This window comes from Coffea eugenioides, chromosome 3 (genome assembly GCF_003713205.1).
Source record: "Coffea eugenioides isolate CCC68of chromosome 3, Ceug_1.0, whole genome shotgun sequence".
In the NCBI taxonomy this organism is placed as follows: Eukaryota; Viridiplantae; Streptophyta; class Magnoliopsida; order Gentianales; family Rubiaceae; genus Coffea; species Coffea eugenioides.
This window is the reverse complement of record NC_040037.1, coordinates 20,467,931-20,486,160: the sequence shown is the minus strand read 5'-3', so window position 1 is coordinate 20,486,160 and position 18,230 is coordinate 20,467,931. Positions and strand designations below refer to the sequence as shown.

The following is an 18,230-nucleotide window of genomic DNA, read 5'->3' as shown; positions in this document are numbered from 1 at the left end:
GACTCAAGTACAGTAAAACTTTAATCGAGGACTTCTAATCTCAAATTTAACCACTAAACCCTGATGGGTGAATTAAGTAAGTATTTATCATTTGTAGCTCAACAAGCTCAACTAGATTAATTAATAGTCATGTTCGTGAATAAGCAAAAGAGTTAATATAAAAGAAGCTTTCATACTTTGTTGGAGGAGCACAAATGGTAGTCCCACAGTTAACTGAGCGGGCAATATACTTTTCACCTTTAGTTAGCTTTATATTGAACTAGTGCTCAATGCACACCTATTGTACGTGTGTGCAATAAAAAAAAAATACATAACATTTGTGGTCATATATTTTAAATAAAATTTTTATTAATGAAGCAAACCTTAATCCTTTAAATATTTTTCATACAATAATTTTATATTGGTAGTTATAATGTTTAGGGATAGTAATGTTGAAAACATTTACTTAAATAATTAAAAGTAAAAATAGTCATGGGTAATTATAAATAGTTAAAGGAGCAAATTATCTGGATGACCACCAAACTTTTAGAATCATTGAGTTTTGATCCTTGAATTATTAAAAGTCTAGTTTTACCACTGAACTATCTAAAATTTAGATATCGAGCCATTTCGTTATATTTAATCATTAAACATAACAAATTTGAATGTTAGCACGATTCACGAGACAAAAGAAAGAGGCATGGTTAACGATTAAATTTGACGGAATAACCTGAAATTTAAACTTTAGATAATTCAGTGATCAAAACCAGGCTTTTAATAGTTCAGTGACTAAAACTCAATAATTCCAAAAGTTCAGTGGTCATCCTAATAATTTGCTCATAGTTAAAGTAAAAGTAGTTTTTATAAGAGTAAAAAAAAGGTTCATAAAGTTACAATAAATGTTAACCCCAAACCCCTTCCTGAGGCTTTATATGTAGTATACATGTTTTGTGTTAAACTTTTCATAATTTGGTTTTTTTATTCTGATCTTATCATGTGCTCCTTTTTTTTTTTTTTTTAAACTGCCACTCATAATAATTGATCTACAGTGGGTATTGTGGTGAGGGATACAAGCGGAAATCTAGTTGGTTTTTTCGAAGAAATTATTCGGACTAATTTCACCTGCTATCCTGGAAGATAATGCAGCCAAGTTTGCAATTAAAAAAAAAAAAACCTCCAACAACATTTCCATTTTTGACACATATTATTGATGGCAGTGCACAGAAGATAATTTCATCCAGTCAGAATCAAGACCAGGCTGCATATTACTCCAAAACTGGATTATTAAGTGAAGATATAATTGCTGGCTTTCAAAACTAGGGAGGCTTCTTGGGTATCTAGTATCTACAAGCGTAACTCTAGACAATACAAGGGGCCGGATGTAAAAATGGAAAGGTTTGAAAGCAGTTGTTGGTTAACTAATGTTCCTACTTGAGTTGGATCACGAGCACCTTAACACAGAATGATGCTAGTTGAATTGATGATCCAGCCAAGAAATTCTCCACCATCGTTTGTAGTAATGCTGACTGATATCCCGAGTGATGTGTTTAACATTTGGTCAATAATGATTAGTATATCCTATAAGGTAAGGTAAAGTTTTAGAATATACTAGTTTAATAAGTCCTCCAGCAAGGCATGAGGTTGCCCTGCATTACTTGTTTTGTGTTGAATATTAGGCAGAAGATGAATGAAGGTATTAGTAACAAATGTGTGATCAAGGAACAAAAGTACACAAGTTAATATGTTATATGTTACTTGACATTTATTAACATATCATGCTGTAGCATTATAGCTGCTATTGATTCTATCCCTATGTATATAGGATATGATATGTCCAATCCTACCAAAAATATTGCCAGCGCTGGGAGCCTGGGATTACTATTTTGCTAATGACCTTGTCACATGCCTGATTTTAAAGTATGTACAATAGGCATGTCAATAGGTAGGGTTTGGATTGAATCCCTTTGATTCAAATTCAAATCCATTAAATTTAGTTAAACTCAGATCCAGAACCTTATGAGTCTGAAAAAGTAAATCGAAACACAGGCCCTCCTGAATCTAGGTATCAATAGGTACCCGTTGTATTTTTGTAAGTGCACACTAAAATAAAAATATATTAAAAATATAAAGGTTTCAAAAAATATATATAAACATCATCCAATTTTTTTTTAAAATAATAAAATTAATATTCAAGAAGTTGAATGCAATATTAAGAACTCAAGAAAATAACTACTATCGATTGCTTCTATTTATTTTTAAAACTTCAACTGTATCTACGTCAAATCTTTTATTTATTTGCCTTTATTTTTTCTGAAAAAATTTGTACTAATTACAATGACAACGAGGATGAGGTTGAAAAAAGAATACAATCATGAAATCTTACCATGTTCAATCCAATAACCATAGAATATTTGAATATTTTATAAATTTACTAATATATATATATAGACACACACACGGGTCTGGGCTAGATTTGATATGGGTTTGTATATTACTAGACCCTACCAAAACCCATAATTTTTTATGAGGTTTGGGTCTGGATAGAGTCTCGATTTGATAAATTAAATCCAAACCCTACCCAATTACATTGGATCTAGATTCGATCAGATCGATTGATATGCCTAATGTACACAAGTGTATCTCAAAGAAGACTGATACCACAATCACTAATATAGAGCCTTTGATCACTAAACTCTAACCAACACTGCAGAATCAGCATGAACAAAATAAAACAAAAATTCAAAGCATGCATCGATTAGAATAGAGATTTGAAGTTGGGGGTCGCTTAACACAAAGATCAAAAATTGCAGAAACATTAAGACAAAAATTCAAAGGTTTAATATGTGATTTCATGAACCATATTGACAAACAGCAAGATTTCAACGAGATATACACGTATGATATAGAAACTGACTACAAGTATAGTTTAAGACCAAACTTCTAATTTGTGACGGACCAAACCAAAGTGCCAAACAAATTTACACATGAAAAAGACGCCATTAACTACAATGATATCTAACTAAAACCAATTCATAGACTTAATGACATTCCAAAATATTCATGCAAATACAGGAGATCCAAAGTATGGACCGATTATTAAAGACAGAAACTTCAAGTTGCAGTACGACTTAACACAGAGCGATATTGCAGAGAAATTCCTACAAAGATTCGAAGTTATAAACAGCTAAGATGGTAACCAAAATTTACACATATGATGTAGAAACTCGCTATAATTATAGTTCAAAATTAACCAAAATTGAAGGCCAAACTTCTGACTTGTAACAGACCATATGTGGTAGACTTAATAATTTCGTGGAATTCACGGTTGCAGATATATGATATGCAAAATTTAGTAGCTAAACACTACGCACACAATTCTTAGAAGTAGAAGAAAACATGAATTAAACAGAGACAAACTACAAGCGTAGCTTAAAACCAAAATTGTAGGCCAAACTTTTTGAACTGCATGTGGTGACAGTATAATAGACTTAATAACATTCATGAGATTGATGCATGCAAGTGAAAAACATGAAAAATTTCAAGAGCTAAACACCACCCATAAAAGGTTATCGAGTTGAAAACTTCAGTAGCTAGCTAAATTCCATCCACAAAAAATTAAGGTTTTCAAAAGCTTCACACGAGTCCTAGAAGCAAACGACAATAATTCAGAATCATGAAATTCTATGAAGCACTACAAGGACACAACAGAAAAAGTAAAGCAAAAAAAAAAAAAAGGTCAAGAATCCTGCTTAAAACTGCCGTGATCAATCACCAGATCTCTTCCACAGTAAGAGTAGTGACAGAAGAGGTATGTGCTATATTCTTCATCGGGTGTTCTGTCCTAAAGTAACGTTTTACGCTTGAATCGACCAACCACTGATAGAATTGCTCACACACTGAAGGTGTTGATCGTGGACAAAAATAGTACTGCTCCTATCCCAACTCCTTTTAAGTTTATAGGACATCATCCGTACATATAATAGCACTTGACATGTGTTTAAATTTTCTTAATTTACATATTAATGCTCTAAATGTATTCAAATTTTAGTTCGCTTTTTAAGGGATTATACTTCATAAAGTTGGAAATTCTAGACTACTTCATGCATTATTGCACTCAATTGTACGACTAAAATTGTCAAGGATATAAAGAGTATTCGAATGATCTCAATTTGAATTAAACATGAAACCCGAATGGGATGAAAACAATGAAAAGTTCCAAAGCATCTTACCAATAAAAGAAAAGAAAAGAAAAGTTCCAAAGCAATCTGAAATCTATATTGTGAACCACCACTATGTGAAACTACACGATCACTTGAACTTGTCGAGGAGATTAGATAATTTCTTGACCAATGTATCCTTTACCGCGGAAAAGAATACTTTGCCCTTATTCTTCTGGTTGTCCTCCATCTCCACAATGCCAGTGGCGCTAGGCATGACCAGGCTTTCTATGAAAGGAGTGGCACTTACAATCCAAGCACTTCCAAGAAAATCATTCAGATTCTTGAATGACTTATCTTCTGTATTATAGAGCCCGAGCACACCATCTAATAGCAAACAAAATTTACCATCATCCAATCTGCAAAATACGGTGGAACATGATAACATACTGGTGTTCTTGTTCCATGGTAGTGCAAACACCTTAGTCCAAGAATCAGTTACTCCATAGTCCTTCATAACCCAAACTTCACACACTCCTGAGTTACCTTCAACCTTGTCAACAAACATACCGAGGCTAGCTTCAAATATCTTCACATATGCATAAGAATTATCATGATAAGGTCCATCCAGCATCCCAAATTTCTCCGTTGCTAAATCAAAAGACACAACATCAGATCCATTGGTCCTTTTCTTTAACGCCCAATGGAGTCTCCCGTTCACAAATGCACCAGGGCTACAATCCCAAGGGATATCACCATGAAAATTTTCTGCAGTTCTTCTCCAAATTCCAGTCTTCGTCGTATAAACATAAAGTGTACGCTGCGCTGTCCGGGAACAAATTATACCCATCACTTTGTAATCATCATTAACTTCATCGTACCCAAAACCATAGCCAACGTAGCAGCAATCGTCATTAAGTTGAGTACCTAAATTGGGCAATATCTTAATTTTTCCAACAGAGGGATTCCACAAGAAAAAGTTACAATTTCTAGCATGTAGAATCCATGGGAACGAAGTTTGACTTATGGAAGCAATACATAGCAACCCGTTACAACTGCCCAAATTCGTAACATATTCATGAGTGAATCCTGCCGGCCAATGGTCTAATTGGACTACATCAGTAGCCTCCTTTTCATTCAACAGAGAGTTAATAGAAAAATATTTGGCAGAATAACCCTCGCTGTCTTTGGAAAACACCAATAGGGATTTGTTGTCTACAGAAGCACGGTACCTGAGTTGTCCTTCTGTAAAATCAGGACTTGAGATCAACGAAAGCCATGATTGTGAGACGCACTCGAATCTCCGAAGGGATTTTGCTGGAAGCCTTGTTAGGATTTCAATGATGATATCTGGGGGGATATGCTCAGAGATTCGGAATGGATTTGAGCCCCGGATTGATGCAGCATTAGAAGAAGAACGTGGGCTGTGATTTTGCAGGAAAGGCATTGATTTCGTTTGGTTATGGCTCAAGGCTCGCAGGAAAGACATTGATTTCGTTTCGTTATGGCTCAAAGCTTTCTCCATATCTTTTCTTGTGTATTGTGATCAATCTTTGTAAAGAAGTAGCATAAGTTGAAGTTACATATGAAAAAGGTAATTACTTAGAAGCCAAGGAATTTGAAGGTCGAGTCTTGAAAATAGAAAGTGAGAATTTGTTCATGGGGACATAGGCTCACATAGGGTAATAATATATTCTGGTCATTGAATGCACGCAAGTTTATGGAAAGAAAGAAAGTAAATTGCCATTTCCTACTGTATCGATCAAATTTCCAGGAAACTGTGAAAAAGTATTTGTTAAGATTTTGTTTTGATTAGCTTGATTACCGAAGTTTATATCTTGGGGGGTTGAAGTTATTTTGGATTTAACAGATTTGGTCTTATTAATTTGAAGCTTCGTATGTTCGTGCCTTGAGCCTAAATTTGTTTAAAGGCCATTTGTTGAACCTTCTGAGTTCGTGATTCACACCTAGTTTCTTAATTTTCATTTCTTTCCTTTCTAATCTCTCTCCAATCGTTTCCATGATTGCCGTGATCTTCTCCCTGCTATAAACCTCCTAGGCATAAATATTTTAATGCTTTAGCATTACTTATCATACATGGTTTACGTTTTCTTTGAGGATATATATATATATATATATATATATATATATATATATATATATATATATATATATATACATGTACATATTTATAATATTTGTGTGTGTGTGCGCGTATATGTTTGTATACATGTACATATATGTATATAAATACATACGTGCATAAATATACATTTATATATGTATGTGTGTGTACATACATACATACATACACAAATACATACATATAGAGTATGTATGCATGTGTGTATGTATATTAAAAGTATTTTTCAATTTAAACTTCTTAGAGAGCCCCAAGTCCCAAGTCCCAATCTTTTTTCTTGGAATTTCTATTTCTTTATTTTTACCAATAATTCAATCATGTCTCCTATTTAGATGAGGCATAATTTCTTATCTTCAATAATTCATTTACTTCTCTAATTTTACATGCTTCTCTACATGTAACGACCACAACCCGAACCTTGTAAATAAGAATCAAATTGGCCATTTGTCAAACTCTTTACCTTGGTTCCAAAACTAAAATCCTTAAATTTACACTTTGAAAATCTTAAATTTCCTACTAAAATCGAACATGGCAGTACCTTTCCAAAACAAATACACAATTGCAAGCAAGTATAACTTAAAATCTAAAGATAAGTATATTCCTAGTCGATTCACTATAACTTCTAATAACACCTTTAAAGACCTGGCCAGATTGTTACTTCTATATAATATCCATAATTGTTAGTGTAAAAGAATTACTATAATATCGGTGTATAAAAAATTGATTCAAATAAGAAATTCTAAATTGTCTAATAACTTTTGGGTCGTTTGCTCTACTACTTAAATAGTCCATAAAAAGAAAAGAACTTCTCTTTCATTTTAAAAAAAAGTGTTTGAAATCAAATATTTAAGGCGCTGTTTGGATTCCAAGTTTTTTTAAAATCCAATACTTGGTCAAATAAAAAGCTACAATAGCACATTCCAAATATACTCCAAAAACATTTCACATACATCTCAAATACACCTAACAAAAATATGAAAAAATTTAAAAAAATCCTACAACCTCTTTCTTCTTCTATCTACCACCATCACCCACCATACACCACCATCTACCACCAACACCCTTCCCCTCCACATCCTCCTTTTCCACCACTGCCCTCTCCCCTCTTTCCTCCTCTCTCCTCTCTCTTCCTCTTTCTCCCTCTGCTTCCTCATTTCTCCTTCTTCTCTTCCTTCTTCGCTCCTCCATCTTCTCCTCTATTCTCCCACACCTTTTCTTCCCTCTTTGCAACCAAATCTGCTTAGAATCTATAGAATTCTGCTCAGAAGTCTCTTAATTTTTAAGCTTCTATTTGGACTAATTTTCTTTATACAATATCTTCATAGATTCATTTTCCCTTGGATCATTCTTCTGTTTGGATATAATGATTATAGAAATATTAAGTGCACATTAATAAATTGTGTTGAGCTATTTTTTGACGTGGATTGAGATGTAGCAATGGATTTTTGTTAATCATAGCCAATAAAAAGAAAATATGAAGCAGTAAAAGTATTTATTAGTGACCTTTATTTGCACTTAATCCCTAGAATTTGGGGCTACTAAGATTTTATCATCATAAACTTTAAAACCACACACATTGCCACTCTTAGACCAGTCAAACTTTCATTGGTGTTCGCTTGTGTGCAACTATGGGGTTATGTTGATTCATGTTGAGGCTGACTCTTTAGTCTTTATAAAGATACTTTAAGATAAGGCTACGTACCCATGGCACATTTCTACAAGAAGTCCATGAATTAGAAAGTTATAATTAGCAGCTTCTATTTATTTCTCATTTTTTCCAGAATCAAGCCGACCTGCAGACGTACTTTCAAATGTTGGTGTTTCAAATGGACAGGATATGGTATATAAGTATTTTGCACAACATCCAGGGCTAGTTAGAGGAACAAGCAAGAGTGCTCATTCTAGATTTCCTCCCACTAATGGAGAATAGTAAAAAAGGAGGATAGTCTCATGGAGGGAGAATGGAGGAGTTGGGGCTGGGGTAGGTCCCCCCCTCCCCCACTTATTATTGAAGAAAATTATATATATAGTATAAATTGAATAATGTGTCATTTTGTTGTAGAAAAATAATGAATTGTTATTATCAATTTATTATGGTAAAATGGTTATTTCTTGTGTTAATTAACTTTTTTAACATTTTGTATGTTGTTTATAAAGAAACGATAGCAATTAGAATTTATGTAGCATAAGATCAAAACAATTTTTAACATTATTTCATGTTCAATTTTTTTAAAAAAAAATAAAAGAATGATTAGTTAAATCATTATTGGTGTTATAATTATTAAGGCAACACATAATCTATAACTTAGGAAAACCTTTACTTTAGGGTAGAGGTGTCAAATAAAACCATTTAATTAATTTTACCCATACCCGCCCATTAATAACTGGATATGGGTACATTAAATTTTTATTTATGGATATAAATGGGTTACCCAATTATACCCATTTATTAAATGGGTTTAATTGGATAACCCATTTAACCCATTTAAGGATACCTTTTTCTTCATTCACGTTCTTTTTCTTCATTCACCAGTGAGCTAGAGGAGTTTTATCATTTATGCTATGCAGTTGTACGAAGCTTGAGAAGCTGAATGCTTGTTATTCGTATTTATTGAAAATTTGTCTTTATTTGTATGCTAAATGAAGTGATTGCTAGTCTTCATCAGGATTTTTAACTATTTTTGTTTTATTTATTATATTTATTTGTTGATTTTATCTTATCACTTTATTTCCTTGTAATTTATTAATTTGATCATTTTTTAGCATCATCAATTTATGACAAATTTTAGCTTCCTTTCTTACCTTTTCAAATGAAATTTTAAATTTATAAACGAAAAAATACTAGGGGTTCAAAGTTTTGGATTAAATTTTTTTGTTGACTTTCATATTATTTAGTCCAAATTTTTAGATTCTCATTGTTCAATTATTAAATAATATGTAATTTTGCGACATGGCACGCGGATGGAAAAAAAATTGATAATTAGACTTATTTGGCATAATAAGTAAATATTTAAAATTAATGATGGGTGTAAAATGGTATAAATTGATAATTTAATTTACAAAATGAATTTATATGAGCTTGTAAAAAATTAGAATAAATGGATTATAAATGGATAATTGGGTTACCCAACTCATTTTTTGACTTACCCATTTATACCCATCTAATTAAATGGATATATATGGGTTGACTCACTTATACCCATTACCCATTTTATCCAACCCAAACCCGTCCAAATCACCCATTTTGCCACCTCTACTTTAGGGTACCAAAAGCATATTCAAACTAGACATTGTTATAATATGTTATCTACCAAGTATTTGAAAAAAGAGACGAGTTATTGCAGCTCCCTTACTATCGACCACTTTACTTTTTTTGGATTTTTTAGTAGGTCTTCATGAGCGAGTATTTATTAATACACTTAAATTGTGTATAATTTATCACATAAATACATGCATTTACATTATTGATATCATACATTTAAACACTTTTCTAATTTTTTTTTTTACCAAAAATTAAAACTGAGGCTGTCATAACAAATATCCACTGGTTACTCGTTAGCCGATTCTCATATTTCCATCTCTCTTTTGGCAATGGGCCTCTTGCGCCATATTTGTTCGTAATCCATTGTAATTCATTTTCGGGTTACAGACGCATCACGCCCTAGGAGTTTTTCTATGTCACTTACTCCCTGCTATCAATGCGTCATGGTGTCACAGAGAATTCAACATAAAACTCACTATTGAAAAAGCATAGTGGCAAAACCACTGAGTTTTGACACAGTGGCCATCAAACAGGGACTAAGTCCCTCTTTAGACCATAAATTAGGGGGTTCGAAATTCACTTGTAGTAAAAAAACTTTAAAAAATGTGCCATGGTACCTCTTTGGTCTAGTCAGTTTTTATACCTACTAGCCCCTAATGGCTAATACACAGTGTCTTTAGACTCCCCTCCCTATAAATTAGGATAAATTAGTTTATAGAAATGTTATCATTGCCGTAAAACAAAAAAAAAAAAAGCATAGTGGCAAACACTTATAGCTCCAAGATCGACATAAAATTGACCTTTATCAGTTTACACTTTTATCTAAACCATAGAAGTAAACTTACTACTATTTAACCAAAAAAAATAGAAAAAGGACAGGAACTTTACCATGTAGAAGATAGATATTCTAATCATACATGCTGGTTTTCTGAAGTTGTTTTCAACTTAAACTTTCACTCTCCAGCATGTTTGCATATTAAGAATTAGTTTTTCTTACATTGCCAGTGTTTCTAATCATATGTGCTGCTTTTCTAAAGTTTGTGTTTGACTTAAACTTTCACTCTCCAGCATGTTTGTATATTAAAACAAGAATTAATTTTTTTTTACATTATCAATGTATACACTAATAAATTTAGAGCTTATCACATCATCTTAATTTAAATTTAAATATCAAACTTTGTATGTGTGGCATCCATTTAGAACAGTAAGTGTATATACTAACAATACCATATAAAAGGTGTACCTTTTAAATTTTTTCTTATAATCCAATATTTTCCATAGAAAACAAGGTTATTGAAACTAAAATTCCGTGTTTGTCCTAATGAAACTAAAACGTTGGGTTGGCCTAAAGTGTGCCATTGTACAGCCTAGTTCGCTCATACGATATTTTGAAGGACAAATTGGAATTCCTTTGAGGATGACCAGAACGAAATAGGTTTGTATTGTAGTGTACCCACTTTAGCCCTTGATGTTCGGCTTAGTTCCGACCTGCCTATACTTTGGCCTTGTTTGAAAAGCTATTTTTCTCCAAAAAAAAAACAGTGCATTTTTGTGAATACATTTTTCAATTATCATTTTACTTTACACGTATCAAATCGTTACAGTATATTTTTCTACAAAAACTCCAAAAAATAGCAATTCAAATGGTCTCTAAAGCCAACATTGGGCCAAGTAGTATATGATTGCGTTGAAGTCAAAACAGAAATTAGCCCCAATTCATATAAAGCGCGGGATACTTTAAAATGTCAATCACCATATTTGAAGTTTCTTGAAGAAATGCTGATATAGTGATAAAGTAGGAAGAAATTTTCATTCTACTGAATGATATTTAGTATACAAAAAATCTATCTTTTAGGGCTTGTTCTTGTACAATTACTTCGCTTGATTATAGATTTTGATTTTAGATAATCATTAGTATTTTTTATGCTCTCATTCATTTTGTATCTGGATTATAAAATTTTTAATAGAAGAAAATTTAAAAATCCATATTCTAGCACATAGTAACTTTTAGTTGATTTTGATTATCGTCCTTAATTATTTTTCACAATGAGATTTTACAAAATCTGCAATAAACGAGAATAAGCCCTAGTTCTTCGATCTTATGTAATCATTGTAATATAGTCCCAATATCAAGGTACGATGAGTGTTCACAAATTTAACCATTAATAATTTAAACCAAGCGTAGGCTTTCCAAACAAGTTATAATGCAAGAAAACGAGGTGGGAGATTATTCTCGGTTTCCGAAGGGTTGGAATTTCTGGCATTCATGGAGGAGGCTGAGGTATTCGATGCTGGGTTCTCGGGATCGAATTATACATGGTGTAATAATCGGAGGGGAAGGGCTAGGATTTGGAAGAGACTAGATAGATTTCTTATAAATGGGGAGTGTGCGGATATGGCCTCAGCGATCTCAGTAGTACATCTATCTAGACACCTGTCTGACCATGCCCCGTTGAAAATTTCTTTTGCCTCACGGCTGGACAAGGGACCACGACCTTTCAGATTCTTGAATGTGTGGACATCGAACCAAGAATTATTAGAGGTCATTAAGACCACCTGGAGCATAGAGGTACATGGATCACCGCTCCGAGTCCTGTGCTCGAAATTACTAGGGGTGGCAATTCGGGTCCAAATCAGGTTGGCGGGTCGGGTTCGGGTCAACCCGTCAGAAAATCTGTTGACCCGAACCCGACCCGTCAACCCGTGACGGGTCAGGTATGCTGACCCGAATCCGAAAATTTCAGGTTGACGGGTTGGCGGGTCGACTCGAAATGACCCGAAACTTAATTTTAATTTATTAATTTATCACTGTAATTTCTAATAAAATCAATTTCTCACAAAACTAATTACATAATCAAGTAATAAAATTTTAAATAAATAATTCCAAACCAAATTTAAAATAAATTAAACACCGTAAAAGTGTTTTATAACAAACAAAATATAAAATAAATTAAAACAGTATAAAAGTAAAAAATAATATAATATATTATTTGTCCAAATATAATAATTTCAACTTCACACAAATTAAATAAATTCATTTAGGATTAAGTAATTAATGCCTTTGAAAAAAAGAATAACTTAGTTTAGTTAGATAAAATTATTTTTATGTTTATTAAATTATTTTTAATTCGTAAACGGGTCATATCGGGTCATATCAGGTCACCACGGGTTGACCCGAAATCGACCTGTTTTCTTTTCGGGTTCATCGGGTATAACCCGATTCTGACCCGAATTCCCGAAACCTCAACCCAAACCCATTAATTTCGTGTTAGGTTCGTGTCGTATTTTCAGGTCGTGTCGAAAATTGCCACCCCTAGAAATTACTGGCTACCCAGAGGGCGATCCAGCAGTGGAATAAGCAGCGTTTTGGCAACGTGTTTACTATTGTTACGGAAGCGGAGGTAGTTCTGGCAAGGGCAGAGGGTGACATGGCAAATGCTGAATCCGAGAAGGGTCTTGAGGAGGCTCAAGCAGAGCTCAACAGGGCATTATCACTAGAAGAACAAGTTTGGAGGCAAAAGGCTCAGGTTAAATGGCTAAATAGTGGGGATCGAAATACCCGATATTTCCAAGCAGTGGTTACACAAAGGAGAGTTCAAGGAGCGATACACAGGGTGAAAACGTCTGCAGGGATGTGGGTGGAACAGGACGAATACATAGCAAAAGAGGCTGTTGAGTATTTCTCTGACCTCTTTTCCGGATCGGTGGATCCCAACCCTAGGAGTTTTAGGCATTTAATCCGACCATGGTAACAAGGGAGGAAAATGAACGATTGGCAAAAATGCTTGACATGGAAGAAGTCTGACGTTTGGTGTTTGCTATGGATGGGGAGAGTGCTACTGGGCCGGATGGTTTTACAGGTAAATTTTTTACCTTTGCATAGGATATCATTGTCCAGGACGTGTATAGAGCGGTGGCAAGCTTTTTCTGCGGAAGCGAGCTGCCTCGTTTCATTACATCCACTTCAATTATTCTGCTACCGAAAGTTTCGAATGCCCAGGATTTCTCGAAATTCAGATCGATTAGTCTGTGTAATTTCTTCAATAAGCTATTATCCAGAATCTTGGTGAGGCGCCTGAACTCGGTGGTGCCCAGAATTATCTCTCCCCAACAGACAGGGTTTGTCAAAGGCCAAAATATAACGAAAAATTATCTGTTGTCTCAGGAGTTAATCTCGGCCATTGGCAAGAAGGCAAGAGGGGGGAATGTCGCTTTAAAGCTGGACATGACGAAGGCTTATGATCGGATGTCATAGAGGCACATTATTTCCATGTTGCAAGCATTTGGGTTTGGTGAGTAGTTTATTGACATGGTCTGGAGGCTGATCTCTAACGTTTGGTTCTCAGTTATTATTAACGGGACATCCCACGGGTTCTTCAAATCTGGTAGGGGTTTACGGCAGGGGGATCCACTATCCCTAGTCCTTTTCATTATTGGCTCGGAGATGCTTTCACGAGGTCTAAATGCATTGGTGACACAACAGGGTTTTGTAGGATTTACAGTCCCAGCGGGATGCCCTGCAGTCACACATTTAGCCTTTGCAGATGACGTCCTGATCTTTACTAATAGGTCTGCTGCGGCTTTAAAGCGAGTTTTGCAGGTGCTCGATGTGTACTAGCAAGCTTCTGGCCAATGGTTAATGCTCACAAGAGTGGGTACTTGGTACATCCGGCACTGTCACCAGCACGGAGAAGAGTGATTGAGCAGATCACGCACTTCATGAGACAGGAGTTCCCAATTCGATATCTTGGTTTTCCTTTGTTTATGGGTAGATGCAAAGTAGCGTACTTTGGTGAGGTGTGTCAAGCGGTATTGGCTCGAATCTTGTCGTGAAAGTCAAGGTTGTTATCCCCGGGAAGAAAATTAGTCTTAATAAAGCATGTGCTATCTTCCATTCCGATCCACCTATTATCAGCGGTGGTGTGCCCCGTTTCGATATTCAAAAGAATTGAGCAGGCTTGTGCAAATTTCTTTTGGGGTTCATCAGGAGAAAGAATGAAATTTCACTTGATCAAATGGTCGCACTTATGCTTTCCGATTGACGAGGGAGGGAGGGTTTCAGGAAGCTCCGGGATGTATACACGGCCTTCTCTTGTAAACTGTGGTGGACCTTTCGGACTGGATCTTCGCTGTTGGCAGATTTTATGCGAAGGAAATACTATGCCGAGTGTCATCCTTGTCAGGTGGAATTGAGACGATATGACTCGATGACTTGGAGAAGAATGGTAAGCGTGAGTCGACAGGTGGAACTATCTATGGTATGGTTGGTGAATGAGGGGTCCTGCAATTTTTGGTATGACGGTTGGGTAGTGGAGCCCTAAGTCTTAAAGCGACGGTGCAATCTGACCTCACTTTCAAGGATTTCATCACAAATGGGGTCTGGAATGTTACCATTATGAGATGCTATATGCCGCAGGAACTTCACCATCAGATCCTCCAACACCCAGTACTGGAGGGCGATGGCCGTGACGAGGTCTTTTGGAGACTGACGGCATCTGGAAATTTCATTGTGGCATCTGCCTTTCAGGAGGTACGTCAAGCTCGGAATTACTCCGTTGTCCATGCTCGAGTATGGCACCCTCGGATTCCATTGAAAATGTCTTTCTTCATGATGCGATTGCTTATGAGGAAATTGCCTGTAACAGGCACCTTATGGCGGGTAGGTGTCCATCTGGCCTCAAAGTGTTTATGTTGTTATGAGGGTGCGAATGAGACCTTGAAGCATGTCTTCTCGGAGGGTCAGGTTGCGACGGAAGTCTGGAATTATTTTGGTAGGATATGCGGGGTAACATATCGAGGCTCATCCCTACGGGCATGGTTAACGGTTTGATGGATGTCGTCACCTAAGTCGGAGAAAAGACGGTTCCTATTCTCAGTCCTTCCTGTCGCGCCCCATTTTGTTATAAGAAAATTAAATGGTTAAAAATGTGAATTTTTGATTTGAGAAATGAATTTTGATTTACAAAGAAAATGAAGAAAATTATGGGTCTAAATGGGACTTGAAAATGTGACGATTTGACCCAAAATATAGTTTAAAAAGGGTTTATTGAATGAAAAATGGAGTCGCCACTTGGTATAGAGTTAAGGTGTACCAAGTCACCTAAAAATGAAATTTTTAAAGAAAAAATGAAAAAAAACCCTTTTTAAACGACTCCAAATCTACGTAAATCAAAGAAAAAGGTTCGGGAGTCACATTTGAAGAGAGGGAAGGCAAGGACGAGATCCAAGGCACCCTCTCAACCTAGCCAAGACTAGTTGCGCGATTTAGTTAAGGATTTTCTTATTTTAACCAAAAGATTTATCATATTTGGACGTGCTATATGAATGCAACCCTAGACCTAGGAGGGTATCGGGGGGTCAAAATTTCTCTTCAAAGCTCAATTGATGCCAATCACATTAGTTGTGATGCCCAATTGTTACTCTTTAAAGCGGTCACGAATAATGCAAGAATATGAGACTCTAAAAAAAAGGAATAAAATAATCATACAAATATACATGTTTTAAAGGAATGCATCATGTCGGGTACGGGGGACTAATGTTCGCGACTCAATTTTCCCTTTTAATAGAGGGAATACGAGCGTGCTAAGGTTAGAAAAGCCAAACTCGTCCATATCCCATATCCAAGGGGTTATTCCCTAATCTAATCAAGCAAATGAACTAACTTAGTTCTAATGCTTATATGAAATGCAATCTAATGTCATGTTTGCATACAAAAGGGGTAAATAATATATATAAGGAAAAATATGGGGGAAGGGATATCTGTATAAGGAGGGATGTCATGCAAAAAAATATGAAAGAGGCCCTAAAAGTCAAGATATGCATGAGATGAAGTGATCACGCAATCATGATCTAACGCGCGAAGGGCTCCTAAGGGTTAGCGTTAGACTAGCCCCACATCTACGCTCTCTCACAAGCATTGGACTTGCAAGAGCTCGAGGGGACAACCATGACTAGTATTGGACTAGCCACGGTTACGTGCATTTGCATCCATCATACACACATATATAAGTAACGTGCATAATTAAAGCAAGTAGACATATGAGCACGTAATTCACATAACGCATAAGCATGCATATCTAGATGCAAGACCCTATGAAAACGGTAACACATAGCAAGTAAGCATGCAAATCACGCAAAGCAAATAAGCCCTAACTATTACATTTGAGGGGGGGAAGCCTACTACAATCTAAAAGGGGAAATAAGAAGGAATAAAACAATTAAATCCCTAACTATTACAATTTTGGCATTCAAGTGCCTCCCAAATGATCGAAATTGAAAATAACTAAAACGAGTAAAGTAGATAAATAAATGAATAAATAAATAAGATGAAAACATTCGAAAGCCATGCAATTGAGCACATAAATCACATAAACACATAGGGTCAAATAAAGTTAAAAATAAGGGATAGAGTGTACCTCTCTTGAGTTGGGGCCCTAATGGAGTGAAACTACTTATTTACCCTCCAAAAATAAAAGAAAAATGTCAAGGCATCACCTTATTAACAATTAATCGTAAAAATGGAATAAGCATAAATTAAATTAGTCAAAGACACTTGAAAGAAAGCAGATAACTCATGTTTAAGAAATTAAAACAAAGTAGAGACTTGATTGCAAAAAATTAAAGAAATTTAAGGGATTAAATTGATCAATTTTTCAATCATTTGGGCCATAGTGAGACAAAGGAAGACTTGGGGGCCAAAGTATAGTTTTAGAAAGTTATTTCATGCAAGCTTCATGCAAGGACGTGAGAAGCATTCTGCAGCAAAGTTTCAGCAAGCTATGAAGCTTTCGGCAACCGAGAATGAATCAGGTATTTATCAACCAAACATCAAAAGCTTTGGATTAAGAGAAAGCTACAACATTACCATAACTCAAACAAACAACAAGCATAGAAAGAAACCATGCAAACTCTTAAAATTTTATGCAGGCCTACGGATGAAACTGCTGCAACAACTTGCTGCATTTTCAGTCAGCTTAGACGCAATCATGCGATGGAGAAGGGATTATGAGATTAGCAACTCAACTCAAAACTGGGAGGACTTGGGATAATGAGAAAGGAAAAAACGCAGCTTCATGATCTAAGCATCGTGACACACAAATTCAACATCCCAACAAACCAAAGCATGGAAGGAAAATCACACAAATGCTGGAGAAAATTCCAGCAAGCATTCGGCAACCAGATTTGTTCATTTTCCAGCAAGGTGTTTGATCATAGTTCAAGTGTTTTAAGGACTCAAACATGCAAACTCAAACCCATCTTCCACTGCCCCCTTTCCACACAAGACATAACTAATCAAATTAAAAGAGGCTGAAGTCTAGTGAATGGTCACGGAAGAAGAAAAACAGCAAAGTTCTCTGCGGCTTTTCAATGCTTTTAAGCTTCAGCAATCGAAGGTGCAGGCCTGCTGCATTTTTTCCTACCATGTCGCAGCTTGTTAACAAACCAGAAAGATGGCTAAAGCTATAAACAAAACCCAAGCCTCATCAATTTCTCTACAACTATCATTGACATAAGATTGAGCAAGTCGAGGAAACCCAGCTTCGTGGGCTGTTACGGGACAAAAAAACAGCAAGACCATGAGGACGAAATGCAGCCTTCTTTCATTTCTTGTGCTTTTAGTATGTAAATTCCTCGTAACTAAAACTGAACCAGACAACAAACTATAATCATAAACAACGAGATCACATAA

General features: G+C 35.4%; 1 protein-coding gene across 1 annotated transcript; it reads right to left on the bottom strand.

Moving 5' to 3' along the window:
* Positions 1-4,287: 4,287 nt before the first annotated feature.
* On the bottom strand, positions 4,288-5,661 carry LOC113766281 (F-box/kelch-repeat protein At3g23880-like). The gene has a single exon (XM_027310490.1). The coding sequence runs from the start codon at positions 5,659-5,661 to the stop codon at positions 4,288-4,290; it is 1,374 nt and encodes a 457-aa protein (XP_027166291.1).
* Positions 5,662-18,230: the final 12,569 nt, after the last annotated feature.